The following is a 27,998-nucleotide window of genomic DNA, read 5'->3' as shown; positions in this document are numbered from 1 at the left end:
CAGTGGGTTTGGATGGTATTGCAGTGGAATTTATTATAAAAGGGAGTGACGTATGTATGGCTCATGGTGAAGTGCCTGAGGATTGGCAGAATGCATGCATAATGCCATTGTACAAAGGCAAAGGGTAGAAAGTTGAGTGTTCAAATTACAGAGGTATAAGTTTGTTCAGTATTCCTGGGAAATTATGTGGGAGGGTATTGATTGACAGGGTGAAGGCATGTACTGAGCATCAGATTGGGGAAGAGCAGTGTGGTTTCAGAAGTGGTAGAGGATGTGTGGAGCAGGCGTTTGCTCGGAAAAATGTATGTGAGAAATACTTAGAAAAACAATTGGATTTGTATGTAGCATTTATGGATCTGGAAAAGGCATATGATAGAGCTGACAGACATGCTCTGTGGAAGGTATTATGAGTATATGGTGAGGAAGGTAAGTTGCTAGAAGCAGTGAAAAGTTTTTATTGAGGATGTAAGGCATGTGTACGATTAGGAAGAGAAGAAAGTGTTCGGTTCTCAGTGAATATCGGTTTGCAGCAGGGGTGCGTGACGTCTCCATGGTTGTTTAGTTTGTTTATGGATGGGGTTGTTAGGGAGGTGAATGCAAGAGTTTTGGAGAGAGGGGCAAGTATGCAGTCTGTTGTGGATGAGAGAGCTTGGGAAGTGAGTCAGTTGTTGTTCACTGATGATACAGCGCTGGTTGCTGATTTAGGTGAGAAACTGCAGAAGCTGGTGACTGAGTTTGGTAAAGTGTGTGAAAGAAGAAAGTTGAGAGTAAATGTGAATAACAGCAAGGTTATTAGGTACAGTAGGGTTGAGGGACAAGTCAATTAGGAGGTAAGCTTGAAAGGAGAAAAACTGGAGGAAGTGAAGTATTTTAGATATCTGGGAGTGAATTTGGCAGCACATGGAACCATGGGAGCAGAAGTGAGTCACAGGGTAGGGGATGAAAGTTCTGGGAGCGTTGAAAAATGTGTGGAAGGCGAGAACATTATCTCAGAAATCTAAAATGGGTATATTTGAAGGAATAGTGGTTCCAACAATGTCATGTGATTGCGAGGCATGGGCTATAGATAGGGTTGTGTGGAGGAGGGTGGATGTGTTGGAAATGTGATGTTTGAGGACAATATGTGGTTTGATCGAGAAAGTAATGTAAGGGTAAGAGAGATGTGTGGTAATAAAAAGAGTGTGGTTGAGAGAGCAGAAGAGGGTGTTTTGAAATGGTTTGGTCACATGGAGAGAATGAGTGAGGAAAGATTGACAAAAAGGATATATGTGTCAGAGGTGGAGGGAACGAGGAGAAGTGGGAGACCAAATAGGAGGTGGAAGGATGCAGTGAAAAAGGTTTCGAGCGATCGGCGCCTGAACATGCAGGAGGGTGAAAGATTGCAAGGAACAGAGTGAATTGGAATGATTTGGTATACTGGGGTCGACGTGCTGTCAGTGGATTGAACCAGGGCATGTGAAGTATCTGGGGTAAGCCATGGAAAGTTTTGTGGGGCTTGGACGTGGAAAGGGAGCTGTTGTTTCGGTGCATTATACATGACAGCTAGAGACTGAGTGAGAACGAATGTGGCCTTTGTTGTCTTTTCCTAGTGTTACCTCACGAGCGTGTGGGGGAGGGGGATGTCATTTCATGTGTGGCAGGGTGGTGACGGAAATGAACAAGGGGAGCAAGTATGAATTATGTACATGTGAATACATGTATAGGTCTTTGTATGTATACACATGTATACGTTGAAATGTATAGGAATGTATATGTGTGTGTGTGGATGTATCTGTTGATACATTTGTATGTCGGTGGGTTGGGCCATTCTTTCGTTTTTTTCCTTGCGCTACCTTGCTAACGAGGAAGACAGCATCAAAGGATAATAAATAATTATTATACTTTGTCGCTGTCTCCCACGTTAGCGAGGTAGCGCAAGGAAATAGACGAAAGAATAGCCCAACCCACCCACATACACATGTATATATATACACGTCCACACACATACATATACATTCCTATACATCTCAATGTATACATATATATATATACACACTAAGACATATACATATATGCACATGTCCATAATTCATATTGTCTGCCCTTATTCATTCCTGTTGCCACCCTGCCACACATGAAATAACAAGACCCTCCCCCTGCATGTGCATGAGGTAGCACTAGGAAAAGACAACAAAGGCCTCATTCGTTCACACTCAGTCTCTAGCTGTCATGGATAATGCACTGAAACCACAGCTCCCTTTCCACATCCAGGCCACACAGAACTTTCCAAGGTTTACCCCAGACGCTTCACATGCCCTGGTTCAATCCACTGACAGCACGTCAACCCCGGTATATCACATCGTTCCAATTCACTCTATTCCTTGCACGCCTTTCACCCTCCTGCATGTTCAGGCCCTGATCGCTCAAAATCTTTTTCACTCCATCTTTCCACCTCCAATTTGGTCTCCCACTTCTCCTCGTTCCCTCCACCTCCGAAACATATAACCTCTTTGTCAATCTTTCCTCACTCATTCTCTCGATGTGACCAAACCATTTCAAAACATCCTCTTCTGCTCTCGCAACCACACTCTTTTTATTACCACACATCTCTCTTACCCTATTATTACTTACTCGATCAAACCACCTCACACCACATGTCCTCAAATATCTCATTTCCAGCACATCCACCCTCCTGCGCACAACTGTATCTATAGCCCATGCCTCGCAACCATATAACATTCTTGGAGCCACTATTCCTTCAAACATACCCATTTTTGCTTTCCAAGATAACATTCTCGACTTACAAACATTCTTCAACGCTTCCAGAACTTTCGCCCCTTCCCCCACCCTATGATTCACTTCCGCTTCCATGGTTACATCTGCTGCCAAATCCACAACCAGATATCTAAAACACTTCACTTCCTCCAGTTTTTCTCCATTCAAACTTACCCCCCCCCCATTGACTTGTCCCTCAACCCTACTGTACCTAATAACCTTGCTCCTATTCACATTTACTCTCAGCTTTCTTCTTTCACACACTTTACCAAACTCAGTCACCAGCTTCTGCAGTTTCTCACATGAATCAGCCACCAGCGCTGTATCATCAGCGAACAACACCCGACTCACTTCCCAAGCTCTCTCATCCACAACAGACTTCATACTTGCCCCTCTTTCCAAAACTCTTGCATTAACCTCCCTAACAACCCCATCCATAAACAAACTAAACAACCATGGAGACATCACGCATCCCTGCCGCAAACCAACATTCACTGAGAACCAATCACTTTCCTCTCTTCCTACACGTACACATGCCTTACATCCTCAATAAAAACTTTTCACTGCTTCAAACAACTTGCTTCCCACACCATATATTCTTAATACCTTCCACAGAGCATCTCTATCAACTCTATCATATGCCTTCTCAAGATCCATAAATGCTATATACAAATCTATTTGCTTTTCTAAGTATTTCTCACATACATTCTTCAAAGTATACACCTGCTCCACACATCCTCTACCACTTTTGAAACCACACTGCTCTTCCCCAATCTGATGCTCTGTACATGCCTTCACCCTCTCAATCAATACCCTCCCATATAATTTACCAGGAATACTCAACAAACTTATACCTCTGTAATTTGAGCATTTACATTCATCCCCTTTGCCTTTGTACAATGGTACTATGCAAGCATTCCGTCAATCCACAGGCACCTCACCATGAGTCATACATACATTAAATAACCTTACCAACCAGTAAACAATACAGTCACCCCCTTTTTAAATAAATTCCACTGCAATAACATCCAAACCCGCTGCCTTGCCGGCTTTCATCTTCCGCACAGCTTTTATTACCTCTTCTCGGTTTACCAAATCATTCTCCCTAACCCTCTCACTTTGCACATCATCTCTCCCAAAACACCCTATATCTGCCACTCTATCATCAAACACATTCAACAAACCTTCAAAATACTCACTCCATCTCCTTCTCACATCACGACTACTTGTTATCACCTCCCCATTAGCCCCCTTCATTGATGTTTCCATTTGTCCCCTTGTCTTACGCACTTTATTTACCTCGTTCCAAAACATCTTTTTATTCTCCCTAAAATTCAATGATACTCTCACTCCAACTCTCATTTGCCCTCTTTTTCACCTCTTGCACCTTTCTCTTGACCTCCTGCCCCTTTCTTTTATACATCTCCAAGTCGTTTGCATTTTTTCCCTGCAAAAATCGTACAAATGCCTCTCTCTTCTCTTTCACTAATCATCTTACTTCTTCAACCCACCACTCACTACCCTTTCTAATCTGATCACCTCCTACGCTTCTCATGCCACAAGCATCTTCTGCGCAAGCCATCACTGCTTCTCTAAATACATCCCATTCCTCCCCCACTCCCCTTACCTCCTTTGTTCTCACCTTTTTCCATTCTGTACTCAGTCTCTCCTGGTACTTCCTCACACAAGTCTCCTTCCCAAGCTCACTTACTCTCACCACTCTCTTCACCCAAACATTCTCTCTTCTTTTCTGAAAACCTCTACAAATCTTCACCTTCACAAGATAATGATCAGACATCCCTCCAGTTGCACCTCTCAGCACATTAACATCCAAAAGTCTCTCTTTCATGCGCCTATCAATTAACACGTAATCCAATAACGCTCTCTGGCCATCTCTCCTACTTACATACGTATACTTATGTGTATCTCTCTTTTTAAGCCAGGTATTCCCAATCACCAGTCCTTTTTCAGCACATAAATCTACAAGCTCTTCACCATTTCCATTTGCAACACTGAACACCCCATGTACACTAATTCTTTTATTCCCTCAACTGCCACATTACCCACCTTTGCATTCAAATCACCCATCACTATAACCTGGTCTCGTGCATCAAAACTACTAACACACTCAATCAGCTGCTCCCAAAACACCTGCCTCTCATGATCTTTCTTCTCATGCCAGGAGCATATGCACCAATAATCACCCATCTCTCTCCATCAACTCTCAGTTTTATCCATATCAATCTAGAGTTTACTTTCTTACACTCTATCACATACTCCCACCACTCCTGTTTCAGGAGTAGTGCTACTCCTTCCCTTGATCTTGTCCTCTCACTAACCCGATTTTACTCCCAAGACATTCCCAAACCACTCTTCCCCTTTACCCTTGAGCTTTGTTTCACTCAGAGCCAAAACATCCAGGTTCCTTTCCTCAAACATACTATCTATCTCTCCTTATTTCTCATCTTGGTTACATCCACACGCATTTAGACATCCCAATCTGAGCCTTCGAGGAGGATGAGCACTCCCCACGTGACTCCTTCTTCTGTTTCCCCTTTTAGAAAGTTGAAATACAAGGATAGGAGGGTTTCTAGCCCCCCACTCCCATCCCCTTTAGTCGCCTTCTACGACACGAGAGGAATGTGTGGGAAGTATTCTTTCTCCCCTATCCCCTAAAAATAAATAATTCTGGAGTCTACAGTCGTAGGAAAAAGTACTCACTGTGTCCAAGCTAAAGAAAGAGAAGTGAAGAGCAAAGAATCCAAATTCTTCAGAAGTTTCTAAGGTGGAAAACCCATCTTTTAGATAGGGATTGATAAGAGCTGTTGGAAAAACAAGAGAAGAGAGAAAGGTCCAGGGCTTAGTGATGTATGGATAAACAGACATCGAATTTGGTATTCCAGATGACTCTCCTAATTCTAATGCTTTATAACACAAATGAAAGTTCACATAGTGTTAAGGAAAGAAAATGAATAATCATTCAAACTTACTAAACTTGTTAATTCCCTACATATACACACACCAACCACAAGATAGCATAGACCAACATACTAGTCTTGAAAATGATAAAGTCCTTTGAATGTTTACTCATACCTGTATCTGGAAACTAAGAAGAGCCAACAAAATGCTACTAAGGATCATCACAAGGCCACTGGACTGAGAGAATAACTATATTTTGAACTGCCATGAAAGCCTTATCACATCTGCTCTACTTATATGCATAACAACCAGCACCAGAGCAATTTCTCTTGAATGCAAACAATCAGCATCAAAGGGTTTTCTGATGATATCACAGTTGCCAAACACCTGCTCCAGGGTACTGAAGTTATTTTTCTTCAGCATCATGGTGCAACATACCATTGCAATTGAGACTGTTGTAAACTGAACTGAAAAAGACAGCCACGTAGTTCAATATGCAAGTGCTTAAATGTATTCTTTTATCCTTTAATGAGATCTTTCAATTTTCTTCTACTGAATGAAGGACCACTTCTTATTTTCTGGTGTCTTCCTATGTAGAAAAAACAGTCAAGTGGTCTCTCACTAACAGCTCATTTTTTTCACACTAAGAAGGCATTAAACTACAAACATTTTACAGTTTCTACAACTAACTTTCGTAATATCTATATATTTTTAAAGCAAGGCACAAATGTATTGAATGAACTGCTTTCTGGATAGTCAATGTAAACAGTTTAGATGTATTTTAAGGAAGTATCATTTTTGGGAGACTACAGAGTGGATGCAAATACTGTATAAAAACAACAACAACAACAACAACAACAATAACTAAGGAAAAATTTTACTGATGCAAGTTACTAGAGCACTAGTTACCACTATATGGTGTTAGCTGTAGGTGCTACTATCAATTACCATCATCAATGGAAATTTCATGGTGACCCTTTTGAGCTACCAGTGTTAGCTATAATGTTAATCACTGTTATCAAGTATGTTGATTCTGATTTCTGTGTCAGCTGTAACAGTTCTGTAAGTTGTGTTAGTCATATGACCTACGAATGTTAGATATATCAGCTGTGCCAGTTGTGTTAGAAAAGAATGTCCATAATGTTAACTGTAAAAGCTACTATCAGCTAAGAACATGGCAGAAAATTAGTTGTAGAAGTGTACAACACAAGAGGTGAAGTAATTAGAAATGTAAGCTTGCATATGTACACTAGTGTGCACATGGCTCACCTCTGAGGGATGAGTGATCCTCCTCCTCACCCTCTGTCTGGACCTGGCAGCTTCCACCTGTGACAACCATGCCACTTACATTACTATGACACACTACCCTCATTACTTGTTTCACCCTTCCCATATTGTTACTCTCAAATGATGCACAGGGTTATCTAAAAGGCCAAACAGCTTACCTGTTAAATAATAAGAAGTGATTCAACACCTCTAAAATATTTCAATCTTGGCTACACTCAGTTCTATGGAGTTATCTTCTCTCTATTTTGAGAATATGTGCTTCATGAGGTAATAGTATTGAAAAAATATTTTCATAAAACATAAAAAGGGAAACTCATCCTACTTTAAACAGCAGTGCAAGACATGCAGAAACACAAACCCATGATATTCAGATAGCTTAAAAATATATCATGCCTAAGAAAATTTAAGAATTTTGAAGGCAAACATACTTAAAGTCTAAACTGCAAAAGCCATAAGGAGGAAAACAAGCATACAACATGACAACCTTTCTCCTTAAAAAATGTCCTAATGAAAAACCCAAAGCTGAAATATCTTTCATGTAGATCTGAATGACAAGGTTATGAACAATATTCCAAAGTCTGTGAAATCTAAGACAAGGAAAATGGGATAACTAACCTGGAGTAAACTGGAAAGGCATAGGTGAGTCTAGGAGGTCTTCTCCAGAATTATCCAGTGCAAGGGAAGGGGTTGACACCTGTGGACTGGCACCATCACCCCTGCAATAATCAAGGGTCATTCTGTCTTTAACTGAATGTTGTAACATTCAAAAAATAGAAGGTATGAAATACCTTCCCTTGAAGAGAAATAAGTAACTTCCAATATATCATGCTCATTATAATGACTTCTTTGTCCTCATAACCACTTTTCACATTTATGAGCACTGGACTGTTTTCTTAATTCCTTTGTCCACTATAGGTTCTGACTTTGATTACTCTTAATGTTCTATGCTTGATGCTTTTAAGATCATGCTAGTTTTAGTGGCATGGGGACAAAGTTGCTAGAGCCTCACCAATATGAAATAAAATATATGAATTAAGGGTCCAGTTGCCCTCTTGGTGGCAAAGGGAAAAGTATGGTGTCTTACAGCCACAGTAGGGAAGTGTACGCCAATACAGTTAACATGGAGTTTTTCATTTAAAATTTCTCTTTAAACAGGTATCAATATGAACTAACATGAGTTAATCACTGAAAAGTGCCAACACAAATAATATTACACTCAATATCCACTAGAAAAAGAAAACAGTATACTCTTATGATTGGCAGCACTGACTGGTTGAATCACACACCATGTGATGCTTTGCACCGACAGTACAGTATAACCACGAGCATTTAGATGAGTTCTACAACCTTGTAATCATGATGAAGTGCTCTTCTCACTGCCACAGTAAAAGATTTGCATTTCTCTCCCTCTTTTATTTTCTGTATTTTCCATCTACGTGAAGGAAGCAGGATTTACCCGCCCCCTATCAACAATGAGAGATTCAATGAGGCATGAAACATGATAAAAGGTAGAGTTTCTGGTATGCACTCAATGGAAGGGTGCACCATCCTTCATGAATTGTTATTCAAGAGGGGTAAATTAACTTGGTTTGAAAGAATTCACTGAATGATTTCAACGCACTAAGCTGTACTCCTACTTAACCAGCTTTACTCCTACATAACTAAGTAACTCAGTTCTTACTACAGCTCTTAATCTAATTCATCAGTCCTGAATCAATCAATCATTTCAGATTTGATGCTTTAGACTGTCTTGAAAGAACTGTCAATATAGCGTTGTCATGAACCCATAACAATAAATCTAAAACATTTTTTTTTTCCTAAACATGTATTCATGCTGGGTGGGATATAGACACATGTATAAACCTTGCCTGAACAGTAGGTAACCATCTAAGTAAACTTGCAAGACAGATATAATACAAAAACTGTAAATGTCTGCAATATCCAATGCATCATCTGAGATTAGATCAGGCTGAGACCAAAAGCCAGTGAGTGACCTACAATTAAGTCCTTTAAACATAAGAATTTTTGGTGCTGTGCAGGTAGTTATTACCAGTTTTTTCTAACACTGTGATATATTCCATCATTGGAAAGAGAATTTTTCTTCTATTTCACAAGGGCGCTTTTGCAAGGAAATCTACACACAAGTGATGATGATTAAAAAATTACTGACTTTACCCTTTGAAATTCATGACATAATTTACAAATCTTGACATAACCCTTTGTGGTGACATTCAACTATACTTGAATTACAGTATATTTGTAGAACTGCAATGTTACACTTTTGTCATTGGCCATCAAGAAATAGTTCCCTTTACTGCAAGCTTACACAAGATTCCCCTAAGTACATAATGGTCTGCTGAACTCTGCATAGACTGCAATCTAAGAGCAAAGCTCTTTTCTGATTAGCTGAACCTATCCTAATCCATTTTCAAGCCATTAATCGAGGAACTCAGCTGTTCACATTTTCCATAACTTTCTTATGTGATTCTACCTAAATTTCTCATAACCATTCTTTCTGGGAACTACCGTCAACGGGATGGCCAGTGCTAAAGAGTTTCCACTTATCCCTGTCCATACATGCTTCCCTCCTATACATCATTCCATGCATTCTTATGCCAATCCTCAGGCACTTCATACATACATAAATACATACATTAAATATCCTCACCAATCAGTCAACAACACAGTCACCCCCTTTTAATAACTTCCACTGCAATACCATCCAAACCCGCCACCCTGCCGGCTTTCATCTTCTGCAAAGCTTTCATTACCTCTTCTCTGTTTACCAAACCATTCTCCCTGACCCACTCACTTCGCACACCAACTCCACCAAAACACCCTATATCTGCCACTCTATCATCTAACACATTCAACAAACCTTCAAAATACTCACTCCATCTCCTTCGTACATCACCACTACTTGTTATTACCTCCCCATTAGCCCCCTTCACCAATGCTCCCATTTGTTCTCTTGTCTTACACACATTTTTTACCTCCTTCCAAAACATCTTTAACATCTTTTTATTCTCCCTAAGAGTTAACGATACTCTCTCACCCTGACTCTCATTTGCCCTCTTTTTCACCTCTTGCACCTTTCTCTCGACCTCCTACCTCTTTCTTTTGTACATCTCCCAGTCACTTGCACTAATACTCTGCAAAAATTGTCCAAATGCCTCTCTTTTCTATTTCACTAACAATCATACTTCTTCACCACTCACTATCCTTTCTAATCTGCCCACCTCCTACCTTTCTCATGCCACAAGCACCTTTTGCACAAGCCATCACTGCTTCCCTAAATACATCCTATTCCTCCCCCACTCCCCTTATGTCCTTTGCTCTCATCTTTTTCTATTCAGTACTCAAGTCTCTCCTGGTACTTCCTCACACAAGTCCCCTTTCCAAGCTCACTTACTCTCACCACTCTCTTCACTCCAACATTCTTCTTTTCTAAGAACCTCTACAAATCTTCACCTTTGCCTCCACAAGATAATGATCAGACATTCCTCCAGTTGCCCCTCTCAGCACATTGATATATATGCGTGGATCAGGTGTTTGCTTTGAAGAATGTATGTGAGAAATACTTAGAAAAGCAATGGATTTATATGTAGCATCGATGGCTCTGGAAAGGGCATATGATGGAGTTGATAGAGATGCTCTATGGAGTGTAGGAGGCAAGTTGTTAGGAGCAGTGAAAAGTTTTTATTGAGGATGTAAGGCATGTGTGCGTGTAGGAAGAGAGGAAAGTGATTGGTTCTCAGGGAATGTTGGTTTGCGGCAGGGTGATGTCTCAATGGTTGTTGAATTTGTCTATGGATGGGGTTGTCAGGGAGGTGAATGCAAGAGTTTTGGAAAGAGGGGCAAGTATGCAGTCTGTTGTGGATGAGAAAGCTTGGGAAGTGAGTCAGTTATTGTTCGCTGACGATACAGCACTGGTGGCTGATTCGGGTGAGAAACTGCAGAAGCTGGTGACTGAGTTTGGTAAAGTGTGTGAAAGAAGAAAGCTGAGAGTAAATGTGAATAAGAGCAAGGTTATTAGGTACAGTAGGGTTGAGGGACAAGTCAATTGGGAGGTAAGTTTGAATGGAGAAAAACTGGAGGAAGTGAAGTGTTTTAGATATCTGGGAGTGAATTTGGCAGCAGATGGAACCATGGAAGTGGAAGTGAATCATAGGGTGGGAGAGGGGGCGAAAGTTTTGGGAGCGCTGAAAAATGTGTGGAAGTCGAGAACATCATTTCGGAAAGCAAAAATGGGTATGTTTGAAGGAATAGTGGTTACAACAATGTTATATGGTTGCGAGGCGTAGGCTATAAATGGAGTTGTGTGGAGGAGGGTGGATGTGCTGAAAATGAGATGTTTGAGGACAATATGTGGTGTGAGGTGGTCTGATCGAGTAAGTAATAATAGGGTAAGAGAGATGTGTGGTAATAAAAAGAGCTTGGTTGAGGGAGCAGAAGAGGGTGTTTTGAAATGGTTTGGTCACATGGAGAGAATGAGTGAGGAAAGATTGACTAAGAGGATATAAGTGTCAGAGGTGGAGGGAACGAGGAGAAGTGGGAGACCAAATTGGAGGTGGAAAGATGGAGCGAAAAAGATTTTGAGTGATCAGGGTCTGAACATGCAGGAGGGTGAAAGGTGTGCAAGGAATAGAGTGAATTGGAACGATGTGGTATACTGGGGTTGACGTGCTGTCAACGGATTGAACCGGGCCATGTAAAGCGTCTGGGGTAAACCATGGAAAGTTCTGTGGGGCCTGGATGTGGTAAGTGAGCTGTGGTTTCGGTGCATTATACATGACACCTAGAGACTGAGAGTGAACAAATGTGGCCTTTGTTGTCTTTTCCTGGCGCTTCCTCCTGCACATGTGGGGGGAGGGGGTTGTTATTTGATGTGTGGCGGGGTGGCGATGGGAATGAATAAAGACACAGTATGAATTATGTACAAGTGTATATATGTATTTGTCTGTGTGTGTGTGTATATATGTATATGTTGTGATGTGTAGGTATGTATATTTGCGTGTGTCGACGTGTATGTATATACATGTGTATGTGGATGGGTTGGGAAATTCTTCTGTCTGTTTCCTTGAGCTACCTCACTAACGCATAAGACAGTGACAAAGTTAAAAAAAAATTGTTATTATCATTTTGCTTTGTCGCTGTCTCCCGTGTTAGCAAGGTAGCGCAAGGAAACAGACAAAAGAATGGCCCAACCCACCCACATGCACATGTATATACATACACATCCACACACGCGCATATACATACCTATACATCTCAACGTATACATGTATATACACACACAGACATATACATATATACACATGTACATAATTCATACTGTCTGCCTTTATTCATTCCTATCGCCACCACACCACACATGAAAGAACAACCTCCACCCCTCTCATGTGTGCGAGGTAGTGCTAGGAAAAAACAACAAAGGCCACTTTCATTCACACTCAGTCTCTAGTTGTCATGTAATAATGCACCAAAACCACAGCTCCCTTTCCACATCCAGGCCCCACAGAACTTTCCATGGTTTACCCCAGACGCTTCACATGCCCTGGATCAATCCAATGATACCACGTCGACCCCGGTATACCACATCATTCCAATTAACTCTATTCCTTGCACGCCTTTCACCCTGCTGCGTGTTCAGGCTCTGATCACTCAAAATCTTTTTCACTCAATCTTTCCACCTCCAATTTGGTCTCCCACTTCTCTTCATTCCCTCCACCTCCGACACATATATCCTCTTGGTCAATCTTTCCTCACTCATTCTCTCCATATGACCAGACCATTTCAAAACACCCTCTTCTGCTCTCTCAACCACACTCTTTTTATTACAACACATCTCTCTTACCCTATTATTGCTAACTCAATCAAACCACATCACACCACATATTGTCCTCAAACATCTCATTCATCCACGTTCCTCTGCACAACTCTATCCATAGCCCACGCCTTGCAACCATATAACATTGTTGTAACCACTATTTCTTCAAACATACCCATTTTTGCTTTCCGAGATAATGTTTTTGACTTCCACTCATTCTTCAACGCTCCCAGAACTTTCGCCCCCTCCCCGACCCTATGATTCACTTCCGCTTCCACAGTTCCATCCGCTGCCAAATCCACTCCCAGACATGTAAACACTTCACTTCCTCCAGTCTTTCTTCATTCGAACTTACCTCCCAGTTGACTTGTCCCTCAGCCCTACTGTACCTAATAACCTTGCTCTTATTCACATTTACTCTCAGCTTTTTTCTTTCACACACTACCAAACTCAGTCACCAGCTTCTGCAGTTTCTCACATGAATCAGCCACCAGCGCTGTATCATCAGTGAACAACAACTGACTCACTTCCCAAGCTCTTTCATTCACAACAGCCTGTATACTTGCCCCTCTTTCCAAAACTCTTGCATTCACCTCCCTAACAACCCCATCCATAAACAGATTAAACAACCATGGAGACATCACACACCCCTGCCGAAAACCTACATTCACTGAGAACCAATCAGTTTCCTCTCTTCCTACACGTACCCATGCCTTACATCCTCGATATATATATCTTTGCGGAAGACGAAAGCCAACAAGGCAGCGGGTTTGGATGGTATTGCAGTGGAATTTATTAAAAAAGGGGGTGACTGTATTGCTGACTGGTTGGTAAGGTTATTTAATGTATGTATGACTTAAGGTGAGGTGCCTGAGTATTGGCGGAATGCTTGCATACTGCCATTGTACAAAGGCAAAGGGGACAAAGGTGAGTGCTCAAATTACAGAGGTATAAGTTTGTTGAGTATTCCTGGGAAATTATATGGGAGGGAATTGATTGAGAGGGTGAAGGCATGTACAGAGCATCAGATTGGGGAAGAGCAGTGTGGTTTCTGAAGTGGTAGAGGATGTGTAGATCAGGTGTTTGCTTTGAAGAATGTATGTGAGAAATACTTAGAAAAGCAAATGGATTTGTATGTAGCATTTATGGATCTGGAGAAGGCATATGATAAGAGTTGATAGAGATGCTCTGTGGAAGGTATTAAGAATATATGGTGTGGGAGGCAAGTTGTTAGAAGCAGTGAAAAGTTTTTATCGAGGATGTAAGGCATGTGTACGTGTAGGAAGAGAGGAAAGTGATTGGTTCTCAGTGAATGTAGGTTTGTGGCAGGGGTGTGTGATGTCTCCATGGTTGTTTAATTTGTTTATGGATGGGGTTGTTAGGGAGGTGAATGCAAGAGTTTTGGAAAGAGGGGCAAGTATGCAGTCTGTTGTGGATGAGAGAGCTTGGGAAGTGAGTCAGTTGTTGTTCGCTGATGATACAGCACTGGTGGCTGATTTGTGTGAGAAACTAAAGAAGCTGGTGATTGAGTTTGGTAAAGTGTGTGAAAGAAGAAAGTTGAGAGTAAATGTGAATAACAGCAAGGTTATTAGGTAGAGTAGGGTTGAGGGTCAAGTCAATTGGGAGGTACGTTTGAATGGAGAAAAACTGGAGGAAGTGAAGTGTTTTAGATATCTGGGAGTGGATTTGGCAGCGGATGGAACCATGAAAGCAGAAGTTAATCATAGGGTCGGGGAGGGGGCGAAAATTCTGGGAGCCTTGAAGAATGTGTGGAAGTCGAGAACATTATCTTCGAAAGCAAAAATGGGTATGTTTGAAGGAATAGTGGTTCCAACAATGTTGTATGGTTGCGAGGCGTGGGCTATGCATAGAGTTGAGAGGAGGAGGGTGGATGTGCTGGAAATGAGATGTTTGAGGACAATATGTGGTGTGACGTGGTTTGATCGAGTAAGTAATAAGAGTGTAAGAGAGATGTTTGGTAATAAAAAGAGTGTGGTTGAGAGAGCAGAAGAGGGTGTTTTGAAATGGTTTGGTCACATGGAGAGAATGAGTGAGGAAAGATTGACAAAGAGGATATATGAGTCAGAGGTGCAGGGAACAAGGAGAAGTGGGAGACCAAATTGGAGGTGGAAAGATGGAGTGAAAAAGATTTTGAGTGATCGGGGCCTGAATATGCAGGAGGGTGAAAGGCATGCAAGGAATAGAGTTAATTGGAACGATGTGGTATACCGGGGTCGACGTGCTGTCAATGGATTGAACCAGGGCATGTGAAGCATCTGGGGTAAACAATGGAAAGTTCTGTGTGGTCTGGATGTGGAAAGGGAGCTGTGGTCTCGGTGCATTATTACATGACAGCTAGAAACTGAGTGTGAACGAATGGGGCCTTTGTTGTCTTTTCCTAGCGCTACCTCCTGCACATGAGGGGGGAGGGGGTTGTTATTTGATGTGTGGCAAGGTGGCGATGGGAATGAATAAAGGCAGACAGTATGAATTATGTACAAGTGTATATATGTATTGTCTGTGTGTGTGTATATATGTATATGTTGAGATGTATAGGTATGTATATTTGCGTGTGTCGACGTGTATGTATATACATGTGTATGTGGATGGGTTGGGCAATTCTTCTGTCTGTTTCCTTGAGCTACCTCACTAACGCATAAGACAGTGACAAAGTTAAAAAAAAATTGTTATTATCATTTTGCTTTGTCGCTGTCTCCCGTGTTAGCAAGGTAGCGCAAGGAAACAGACAAAAGAATGGCCCAACCCACCCACATGCACATGTATATACATACACATCCACACACGCGCATATACATACCTATACATCTCAACGTATACATGTATATACACACACAGACATATACATATATACACATGTACATAATTCATACTGTCTGCCTTTATTCATTCCTATCGCCACCACACCACACATGAAAGAACAACCTCCACCCCTCTCATGTGTGCGAGGTAGTGCTAGGAAAAAACAACAAAGGCCACTTTCATTCACACTCAGTCTCTAGTTGTCATGTAATAATGCACCAAAACCACAGCTCCCTTTCCACATCCAGGCCCCACAGAACTTTCCATGGTTTACCCCAGACGCTTCACATGCCCTGGATCAATCCAATGATACCACGTCGACCCCGGTATACCACATCATTCCAATTAACTCTATTCCTTGCACGCCTTTCACCCTGCTGCGTGTTCAGGCTCTGATCACTCAAAATCTTTTTCACTCAATCTTTCCACCTCCAATTTGGTCTCCCACTTCTCTTCATTCCCTCCACCTCCGACACATATATCCTCTTGGTCAATCTTTCCTCACTCATTCTCTCCATATGACCAGACCATTTCAAAACACCCTCTTCTGCTCTCTCAACCACACTCTTTTTATTACAACACATCTCTCTTACCCTATTATTGCTAACTCAATCAAACCACATCACACCACATATTGTCCTCAAACATCTCATTCATCCACGTTCCTCTGCACAACTCTATCCATAGCCCACGCCTTGCAACCATATAACATTGTTGTAACCACTATTTCTTCAAACATACCCATTTTTGCTTTCCGAGATAATGTTTTTGACTTCCACTCATTCTTCAACGCTCCCAGAACTTTCGCCCCCTCCCCGACCCTATGATTCACTTCCGCTTCCACAGTTCCATCCGCTGCCAAATCCACTCCCAGACATGTAAACACTTCACTTCCTCCAGTCTTTCTTCATTCGAACTTACCTCCCAGTTGACTTGTCCCTCAGCCCTACTGTACCTAATAACCTTGCTCTTATTCACATTTACTCTCAGCTTTTTTCTTTCACACACTACCAAACTCAGTCACCAGCTTCTGCAGTTTCTCACATGAATCAGCCACCAGCGCTGTATCATCAGTGAACAACAACTGACTCACTTCCCAAGCTCTTTCATTCACAACAGCCTGTATACTTGCCCCTCTTTCCAAAACTCTTGCATTCACCTCCCTAACAACCCCATCCATAAACAGATTAAACAACCATGGAGACATCACACACCCCTGCCGAAAACCTACATTCACTGAGAACCAATCAGTTTCCTCTCTTCCTACACGTACCCATGCCTTACATCCTCGATATATATATCTTTGCGGAAGACGAAAGCCAACAAGGCAGCGGGTTTGGATGGTATTGCAGTGGAATTTATTAAAAAAGGGGGTGACTGTATTGCTGACTGGTTGGTAAGGTTATTTAATGTATGTATGACTTAAGGTGAGGTGCCTGAGTATTGGCGGAATGCTTGCATACTGCCATTGTACAAAGGCAAAGGGGACAAAGGTGAGTGCTCAAATTACAGAGGTATAAGTTTGTTGAGTATTCCTGGGAAATTATATGGGAGGGAATTGATTGAGAGGGTGAAGGCATGTACAGAGCATCAGATTGGGGAAGAGCAGTGTGGTTTCTGAAGTGGTAGAGGATGTGTAGATCAGGTGTTTGCTTTGAAGAATGTATGTGAGAAATACTTAGAAAAGCAAATGGATTTGTATGTAGCATTTATGGATCTGGAGAAGGCATATGATAAGAGTTGATAGAGATGCTCTGTGGAAGGTATTAAGAATATATGGTGTGGGAGGCAAGTTGTTAGAAGCAGTGAAAAGTTTTTATCGAGGATGTAAGGCATGTGTACGTGTAGGAAGAGAGGAAAGTGATTGGTTCTCAGTGAATGTAGGTTTGTGGCAGGGGTGTGTGATGTCTCCATGGTTGTTTAATTTGTTTATGGATGGGGTTGTTAGGGAGGTGAATGCAAGAGTTTTGGAAAGAGGGGCAAGTATGCAGTCTGTTGTGGATGAGAGAGCTTGGGAAGTGAGTCAGTTGTTGTTCGCTGATGATACAGCACTGGTGGCTGATTTGTGTGAGAAACTAAAGAAGCTGGTGATTGAGTTTGGTAAAGTGTGTGAAAGAAGAAAGTTGAGAGTAAATGTGAATAACAGCAAGGTTATTAGGTAGAGTAGGGTTGAGGGTCAAGTCAATTGGGAGGTACGTTTGAATGGAGAAAAACTGGAGGAAGTGAAGTGTTTTAGATATCTGGGAGTGGATTTGGCAGCGGATGGAACCATGAAAGCAGAAGTTAATCATAGGGTCGGGGAGGGGGCGAAAATTCTGGGAGCCTTGAAGAATGTGTGGAAGTCGAGAACATTATCTTCGAAAGCAAAAATGGGTATGTTTGAAGGAATAGTGGTTCCAACAATGTTGTATGGTTGCGAGGCGTGGGCTATGCATAGAGTTGAGAGGAGGAGGGTGGATGTGCTGGAAATGAGATGTTTGAGGACAATATGTGGTGTGACGTGGTTTGATCGAGTAAGTAATAAGAGTGTAAGAGAGATGTTTGGTAATAAAAAGAGTGTGGTTGAGAGAGCAGAAGAGGGTGTTTTGAAATGGTTTGGTCACATGGAGAGAATGAGTGAGGAAAGATTGACAAAGAGGATATATGAGTCAGAGGTGCAGGGAACAAGGAGAAGTGGGAGACCAAATTGGAGGTGGAAAGATGGAGTGAAAAAGATTTTGAGTGATCGGGGCCTGAATATGCAGGAGGGTGAAAGGCATGCAAGGAATAGAGTTAATTGGAACGATGTGGTATACCGGGGTCGACGTGCTGTCAATGGATTGAACCAGGGCATGTGAAGCATCTGGGGTAAACAATGGAAAGTTCTGTGTGGTCTGGATGTGGAAAGGGAGCTGTGGTCTCGGTGCATTATTACATGACAGCTAGAAACTGAGTGTGAACGAATGGGGCCTTTGTTGTCTTTTCCTAGCGCTACCTCGCACACATGAGGGGGGAGGGGGTTGTTATTTCATGTGTGGCAAGGTGGCGATGGGAATGAATAAAGGCAGACAGTATGAATTATGTATATGTGTATATATGTATGTCTGTGCGTGTATATATATGTATATGTTGAGATGTATAGGTATGTATATTTGCGTGTGTGGACCTGTATATATATACATGTGTATGTGGGTGGGTTGGGCCATTCTTTCGTCTGTTTCCTTGCCCTAGCTCTCTAACGTGGAAGACAGCGACAAAGCAAAATAAATAAATAAATAAATAGATAGATAAAAAGATGTTTTGGAAAGAGGTAAATAAAGAGCGTAATACAAGGGAACAAATGGGAGCTTCAGTGAAGGTGGCTAATGGGGAGGTGATAACAAGTAGTGCTGATGTGAGAAGGAGATGGAGTGAGTATTTTGAAGGTTTGTTGAATGTGTTTGATGATAGAGTGGCAGATATAGGGTGTTTTGGTCGAGGTGGTGTGCAAAGTGAGAGGGTTAGGGAAAATGATTTGGTAAACAGAGAAGAGGTAGTACAAGATTTGTGGAAGATGAAAGCCGGCAAGGCAGCGGGTTTGGATGGTATTGCAGTGGAATTTATTAAAAACTGTATTGTTGACTGGTTGGTAAGGTTATTCAATGTACGTATGACTCATGGTGAGGTGCCTGAGGATTGGCAAAATGCTTGCATAGTGCCACTGTACAAAGGCAAAGGGGATAAGAGTGAGTGCTAAAATTACAGAGGTATAAGTTTGTTGAGTATTCCTGGTAAATTATATGGGAGGGTATTGATTGAGAAGGTGAAGGCATGTACAGAGCATCAGACTGAGGAAGAGCAGTGTGGTCTCAGAAGTAGTAGAGGATGTGTGGATCAGGTGTTTGCTTTGAAGAATGTATGTGAGAAATACTTAGAAAAGCAAATGGATTTGTATGTAGCATTTATAGATCTGGAGAAGGCATATGATAGAGTTGATAGAGATGCTCTGTGGAAGGTATTAAGAATATATGGTGTGGGAGGCAAGTTGTTAGAAGCAGTGAAAAGTTTTTAACGAGGATGTAAGGCATGTGTGCGTGTAGGGAGAGGAAAGTGATTGGTTCTCAGTGAATGTTTGTTTGCAGCACGGGTGTGTGATGTCTCCATGGTTATTTAATTTGTTATTGGATGGGGTTGTTAGGGAGGCAAATGCAAGAGTTTTGGAAAGAGGGGCAGGTATGCAGTCAGTTGTGAATGAAAGAGCTTGGGAAGTGTTAGTTGTTGTTCGCTGATGATACAGCGCTGGTGGCTGATTCGGGTGAGAAACTGCAGAAGCTGGTGACTGAGTTTGGTAAAGTGTGTGAAAGAAGAAAGCTGAGAGTAAATGTGAATAAGAGCAAGGTTATTAGGTACAGTAGGGCTGAGGGACAAGTCAACTGGGAGGTAAGTTTGAATGGAGAAAGACTGGAGGAAGTGAAGTGTTTTAGATATCTGGGAGTGGATTTGGCAGCGGATGGAACCATGGAAGTGGAAGTGAATCATAGGGTGGGGGAGGGGGCGAAAGTTCTGGGAGCGTTGAGGAATGTGTGGAAGTCAAAAACATTATCTCGGAAAGCAAAAATGGCTATGTTTGAAGGAATAGTGGTTACAACAATGTTATATGGTTGCAAGCTGTGGGCTATGGATAGAGTTGTGCAGAGGAACGTGGATGTGCTGGAAATGAGATGTTTGAGGACAATATGTGGTGTGATGTGGTTTGATTAAGTAAGTAATAATAGGGTAAGAGAGATGTGTGGCAATAAAAAGAGTGTGGTTGAGAGAGCAGAAGAGGGTGTTTTGAAATGGATCAATCACATGGAGAGAATGAGTGAGGAAAGATTGACCAACAGAATATATGTGTCAGAGGTGGAGTGAACGAGGGGAATTGGGAGACCTAATTGGAGGTGGAAAGATGGAGTGAAGAAGATTTTGAGTGATCAGGCCTGAATATGCAGAAGGGTGAAAGGCGCGCAAGGAATAGAGTGAATTGGAACGATGTGGTATACTGGGGTCGACGTGCTGTCAATGGATTGAACCAGGGCATGTGAAGCACCTGGGGTAAACCATGGAAAGTTCTGTGGGGCTTGGATGTGGAAAGGGAGCTGTGGTTTCGGTGCATTATTACATGACAGCTAGAGACTGAGTGTGAACGAATGTGGCATTTGTTGTCTTTTCCTAGCGTTACCTCGTGTACATAAGGGGGGAAGGGGTTGTTATTTCATGTGTGGCGGGGTGGCGATGGGAATGAATAGAGGCAGACAGTATGAATTATGTACATGTATATATATGCATATGTCTGTGTGTGTGTATATATATGTATACGTTGAGATGTATAGGTATGTATACGTGCATGTGTGGATGTGTATGTATATACATGTGTATGTGGGTGGGTTGGGCCATTATTTAGTTTGTTTCCTTACACTACCTCCCTGATGCAGGAGACTGCGCCAAAGCAATATAAAAAATAAATAAATAAGTAAGGCATGTGCACGTGTAGGAAGAGAGGAAAGTGATTGGTTCTCAGTGAATGTTGGTTTGCGGCTGGGGTGTGTGATGTCTCCATGGTTGTTTAATTTGTTCATGGATGAGGTTGTTAGGGAGGTAAATGCAAGAGTTTTGGAAAGAGGGGTAAGTATGCAGTCTGTTGTGAATGAAAGAGCTTGGGAAGTGAGTCAGTTGTTGTTCGCTGATGATACAGCGCTGGTGGCAGATTCGTGTGAGAAACTGCAGAAGCTGGTGATTGGGTTTTGTAAAGTGGGTGAAAGAAGAAACCTGAGAGTAAATGTGAGTAAGAGCAAGGTTATTAGGTACAGTAGGGTTGAGGGACAAGTCAACTGGAAGGTAAGTTCAAATGGAGAAAAACTGGAGGAAGTGAAGTGTTTTACATATCTGGGAGTGGATTTGGCAGCGAATGGAACCATAGAAGCGGAAGTGAATCACAGGGTGGGGGAGGAGGCGAAAGTTCTGGGAGCGTTGAAGTATGTGTGGAAGTCGAGAACATTATCTCGGAAAGTAAAAATGGGTATGTTTGAAGAAATAGTGGTTCCAACAATGTTACATGGTTGCAAGGTGTGGGCTATAGATTGAGTTGTGCAGAGAAGGGGGGGATGTGCTGGAAATGAGATCTTTGAGGACAATATGTGGTGTGAGATTGTTTGATCAAGTAAGTAATAATAGGGTAAGAGAGATGTGTTGTAATAAAAAGAGTGTGGTTGAGAGAGCAGAAGAGGGTGTTTTGAAATAGTTTGGTCACATGGAGAGAATGATTGAGGAAAGATTGATCAAGAGGATATATGAGTCAGAGGTGGAGAGAACGAGGAGAAGTGGGAGACCAAATTGGAGTTGGAAAGATGGAGTGAAAAAGATTTTGAGTGATCGGGGCCTGAATATTCATGTGGGTGAAAGGCGTGCAAGGAATAGAGTGAATCGGAACGATGTGGTATACCGGGTTCGACGTGCTGTCAGTGGATTGAACCAGAGCATGTGAAGCGTCTGGGGTAAACCATGGAAAGTTCTGTGGGGCCTGGATGTGGAAAGGGAGCTGTGGCTTCGGTGCATTATACATGACAGCTAGAGACTGAGTGTGAACGAATGTGGCCTTTGTTTTCTTTTCCTAGCGCTGCTTCGCGCACATGCGTGGGGAAGGGGTTGTTATTTCATGTGTGGCGGGGTGGTGATGGGAATGAATAAAGGCAGACAGTATGAATTATGTACATACATATATATATATATATTTTTTCTTTTTTTTTTATACTTTGTCGCTGTCTCCCGCGTTTGCGAGGTAGCGCAAGGAAACAGACGATAGAAATGGCCCAACCCACCCCCATACACATGTATATACATACGTCCACACACGCAAATATGCATACCTACACAGCTTTCCATGGTTTACCCCAGATGCTTCACATGCCCTGATTCAATCCACTGACAGCATGTCAACCCCGGTATACCACATCGATCCAATTCACTCTATTCCTTGCCCTCCCTTCACCCTCCTGCATGTTCAGGCTCCGATCACACAAAATCTTTTTCACTCCATCTTTCCACCTCCAATTTGGTCTCCCACTTCTCCTCGTTCCCTCCACCTCCGACACATATATCCTCTTGGTCAATCTTTCCTCACTCATTCTCTCCATGTGCCCAAACCATTTCAAAACACCCTCTTCTGCTCTCTCAACCATGCTCTTTTTATTTCCACACATCTCTCTTACCCTTACGTTACTTACTCGATCAAACCACCTCACACCACATATTGTCCTCAAACATCTCATTTCCAGCACATCCATCCTCCTGCGCACAACTCTATCCATAGCCCACGCCTCCCAACCATACAACATTGTTGGAACCACTATTCCTTCAAACATACCCATTTTTGCTTTCCGAGATAATGTTCTCGACTTCCACACATTCTTCAAGGCTCCCAGGATTTTCGCCCCCTCCCCCACCCTATGATTCACTTCTGCTTCCATGGTTCCATCCGCTGCCAGATCCACTCCCAGATATCTAAAACACTTTACTTCCTCCAGTTTTTCTCCATTCAAACTTACCTCCCAATTGACTTGACCCTAAACCCTACTGTACCCAATAACCTTGCTCTTATTCACATTTACTCTTAACTTTCTTCTTTCACACACTTTACCAAACTCAGTCACCAGCTTCTGCAGTTTCTCACATGAATCAGCCACCAGCGCTGTATCATCAGCGAACAACAACTGACTCACTTCCCAAGCTCTCTCATCCACAACAGACTTCATACTTGCCCCTCTTTCCAAAACTCTTGCATTTACCTCCCTAACAACCCCATCCATAAACAAATTAAACAACCATGAAGACATCACACATCCCTGCCGCAAACCTACATTCACTGAGAACCAATCACTTTCCTCTCTTCCTACTCATACACATGCATTACATCCTCGATAAAAACGTTTCACTGCTTCTAACAACTTGCCTCCCACACCATATATTCTTAATACCTTCCACAGAGCATCTCTATCAACTCTATCATATGCTTTCTCCAGATCCATAAATGCTACATACAAATCCATTTGCTTTTCTAAGTATTTCTCACATACATTCTTCAAAGCAAACACCTGATCCACACATCCTCTACCACTTCTGAAACCACACTGCTCTTCCCCAATCTGATGCTCTGTACATGCCTTCACCCCCTCAATCAATACCCTCCCATATAATTTACCAGGAATACTCAACAAACTTATACCTCTGTAATTTGAGCACTCACTCTTATCCCCTTTGCCTTTGTACAATGGCACTATGAACGCATTCCACCAATCCTCAGGCACCTCACCATGAGTCATATATACATTAAATAACCTTACCAACCAGTCAATAATACAGTCACCCCCTTTTTTAATAAATTCCACTGCAATACCATCCAAACCTGCTGCCTTGCCGGCTTTCATCTTCCGCAAAGCTTTTACTACCTCTTCTCTGTTTACCAAATCATTTTCCCTAACCCTCTCACTTTGCACACCACCTCGACCAAAACACCCTATATCTGCCACTCTATCATCAAACACATTCAACAAACCTTCAAAATACTCACTCCATCTCCTTCTCACATCACCACTACTTGTTATCGCCTCCCCATTTGCGCCCTTCACTGAAGTTCCCATTTGCTCCCTTGTCTTACGCACTTTATTTACCTTCTTCCAGAACATCTTTTTATTCTCCCTAAAATTTAATGATACTCTCTCACCCCAACTCTCATTTGCCCTCTTTTTCACCTCTTGCACCTTTCTCTTGACCTCCTGTCTCTTTCTTTTATACATCTCCCACTCAATTGCATTTTTTCCCTGCAAAAATCGTCCAAATGCCTCTCTCTTCTCTTTCACTAATAATCTTACTTCTTCATCCCACCACTCACTACCCTTTCTAATCAACCCACCTCCCACTCTTCTCACGCCACAGGCATCTTTTGCGCAATCCATCATTGATTCCCTAAATACATCCCATTCCTCCCCCACTCCCCTTACTTCCATTGTTCTCACCTTTTTCTATTCTGTACTCAGTCTCTCCTGGTACTTCCTCACACAAGTCTCCTTCCCAAGCTCACTTACTCTCACCACCCTCTTCACCCCAACATTCACTCTTCTTTTCTGAAAACCCATACAAATCTTCACCTATATGTACTTTGAGATGTATAGGTAAGTATATTTGTGTGTGTGGACGTTTATGTATATACATGTGTATGTGGGTGGGTTGGGCCATTCTTTCGTCTGTTTCCTTGTGCTACTTCGCTAACACAAGATACAGTGACAAAGTAAAAGAAAATAAAAATATACATATTTATATTTTCTTATCATACTTAACCACCGTCTCCCACATTAGTGAGGTAGCGCAAGGAAACAGACGAAGAATGGTACAACCCATCCACATACAAATGTATATACGTAAATGCCCATACACGGACATATATATACATATACATTTCAATGCATCCATACATATATATACACACGCATATACATATATGCATATCTAGATATCAATATTTGCTGCGTTTATCCATTCCCATCACCATCCCGCCACACACAAAAAATAGCAACCCCCCTCCAGTGAGGCAGCACCAGGAACAGACAAAATAGGCCACATACGTTCACACTCAGTCTCTAACTGTCTTGTGTAATGTACCTAAACCACAGCTCCCAATCCATGTCCAGGCCCCACAGACCATTCCATGGCTTACCTTCTAAAACCCAGTTATGCAGTCATTCAAATTTCTCCAAGATGCTTCATTTCATCCTTATTTTTCAGTCTTCCTATTCACAGGTGTATATACACATACTCATACATACTCTACAATCAAAATCTTTCCTTTCTGTCTATCTATCTATATCTCTGACTCCTGTTCTCTCCAGGAACCCCCTGAAGGAGGTGGCCGCCCTTAACAGACCACTAGCCATCTTTCCTTTCACCCACACTATTCTTGATCTGTTCTATCCATGCTCTGTAGCACACTCTCATACCCTCAATGACAGCACAACTGCACATCCTACTTTTCCTCTTCCCTAATAACTATCATTTGTTCCTGTCCATTCCACTCCTCCTTCTATGTCTTCCCACAACTTGCATTCATCATTTCCATTTCCAATCCATACATCCTGCCCAATGATATGGGTTTTCCCAATCCCGAGCACATCCAAACTATAAATCTTAAAATTCTCCTCAGGCTCCCTCCCTCCTTTTACTGTTACCAGTCATCCCATTAACAGTCAGAAGTATCTCCCCAAATCACTCATCCCTTTAACTCCATGACATAACTGGTGGACTCCAGTCCCACTACTTAGCCTTTTGTGCCTCACCCTTTGCACAGGCAACTCCAGCTAAATCTTTCCCAGAGGCAAACATATATGACATATAAACAATATAAACAACATCAATTCTAAATAGCAATAGTTTTACAAAGACAACTTAAAAAAAGATAATGAATTGCCATACATGCTAGGATACAGTATACAAGAATGAGTTACTGCATTTCTCCGACAATATATAAATTATGAATGATATCTACATGATTGAGTCTTCAAAAATTTTCATTTGTTTTTTGAATAGCTATTAGAATTTCATGTGATTGCCTCTGATGGACACACAGAAGTCCTGCCAAATCATTCCAATCAACCATCACAGTAGGAAATACCTTTGAAGGCTTGTTTTATGTATTCTTGCCATCACTTGTTACCATACTGTGCAGCTGAGAATAATATGAAGAACTGTACACAGCATATCACACAACTGTTAGTATAGAGCAAGTATTCTGAAATTGTCTCCAGTGTCATCACCACTTTGTTGCCAAATGTTTTGTAGTTCCTGTGGTTGTCTCACATCATCAGTGTCTTGGATACTCTTTCAATTTACAGAACAGTAGAGACTATTCAGTTAAATTTCACCAAGAATTTTCAGTTGACATCATTGGAAAATGAAGAAAACCTGCATCTTAAGAGTCCATCTGTGGAGTGCTGTGTAAAAATGTACTTGTTACATGGCCAAATCTCCAGCTCTGAACTTCGTAAAAACTTGTCCTCTTTCTACATAAAACACCCCTTAAATGACTGCTAAAAGTTTTAATATGACTCAGATCACCCATTTATGCTTCTAATGATCTGCAGTTCATTGTTTAAAGATTTTCAAGAGCTCTGTTTTCAGTGCATTTACAGAAAAGGCACACACTATTCTGTTCCCTTTTGCTTTCTTCTCTACATCATATCAGCAACCTAAAATGGTGTTGCCATATACTAGATACTTTCAGTTTTGTCAACTGTACACATGAACTTCTGAAATACAGTGGAAGTGAACATTACTCCAGACTGATTGTTCAGTTCTGCATATGGTATTTTCCCTCAAGTCATTGCTTTCTCTAATACTGTCCCTTAAGGAACATCAGAGCTATACAGTAAACCCTTGAAGTAACGTACCACGATATAACGGATTTTGCATTTAACATACCTGACAAATAATAATACAGTACATTAATCAACAACGATCATAAAAATTATTTACCTCCTTCAAGAACATCTTTATATTCTCCCTAAAGTTTAATGATACTCTCTCACCCAAACTCTCATTTGCCCTCTTTTTCAATCTCTGCACCTTCCTCTTGATCTTCTGCTCCTTTCTCATATCCATGTCCCAATCATTTGCACTCCTTCATTGTAAATACTGCCCAAATGCATCAATTTTTTCTCTTTCACTAAAACTTTTCTTCTTCAACTACACTTCAACTAGGGTTACATTTGATTTAATCGACTTTCAGCATTAACGGACACCATTCCCCCCAATAAGTCTGTTAAATTGAGGGTTTACTGTTTTTACATTCAATACACCATTTGCCATTATCAAGTACAATGGCCCAACTTCAGTGTTACATGTTTAACTCAAGATTCATGTGGACCACTTAGTACTTTGTGGTCAAGCACATGCAGATCTCTTATCCCTGTCAAATTTCCTATGTTCTGCTATAATCATTCAATATCAGAAGGCTCCTCTTTAAACTTTAATGCTTTGTTAATTATCATGTTACAATCTCAATTGAGTCATAGAATCCTTAGTTATCAGAGATGCAAGTCTGCCTTAAGGAAGTTGCATTTCTTCCCTTTGTCTGTCTGCATCTTTTAAAATAATTTCCACAAATGGTGCATGTGCATGTAAGAACAGATAAGGATATGGAATGCTATTCAAATCTTCCTTTTATTCTACAATGCAACCCTCATAAAGCATTCATGCTTTATGGGAAATTCAATTTAAATTTTCATATTCAAGTATACTATTAACTTTCTTATTCATTTTCCATATAGTTTTTTCTAATGAGAATAATACAATGTTCTACATGATACAAATCAAATAAACAATGCCACATCAAATACTCCTCATT

The 27,998-nt window shown here is 41.5% G+C and overlaps 1 protein-coding gene across 7 annotated transcripts in view; it reads right to left on the bottom strand.

Annotated features, from left to right (window-relative positions):
• Camta (Calmodulin-binding transcription activator) overlaps positions 1-27,998 on the bottom strand; it is a 1,164,029-nt gene that overhangs the window by 190,434 nt on the left and 945,597 nt on the right. For 6 of the 7 annotated variants that reach the window (XM_071671358.1, XM_071671359.1, XM_071671353.1 and 3 more), the window contains 2 exons: positions 7,576-7,676; positions 6,943-6,999 (listed from right to left, as the gene is read on the bottom strand). In XM_071671358.1, coding sequence (XP_071527459.1) covers positions 6,943-6,999; positions 7,576-7,676 — 158 coding nt within the window. The remainder of the gene's footprint in view (positions 1-6,942; positions 7,000-7,575; positions 7,677-27,998) is intronic. The other variant, XM_071671357.1, reaches the window with a different exon arrangement.

Source organism: Panulirus ornatus, chromosome 16, assembly GCF_036320965.1.
Source record: "Panulirus ornatus isolate Po-2019 chromosome 16, ASM3632096v1, whole genome shotgun sequence".
Classification (NCBI taxonomy): domain Eukaryota; kingdom Metazoa; phylum Arthropoda; class Malacostraca; order Decapoda; family Palinuridae; genus Panulirus; species Panulirus ornatus.
The sequence above is the reverse complement of the archived record's forward strand: the minus strand, read 5'-3'. Positions and strand labels throughout refer to the sequence as shown.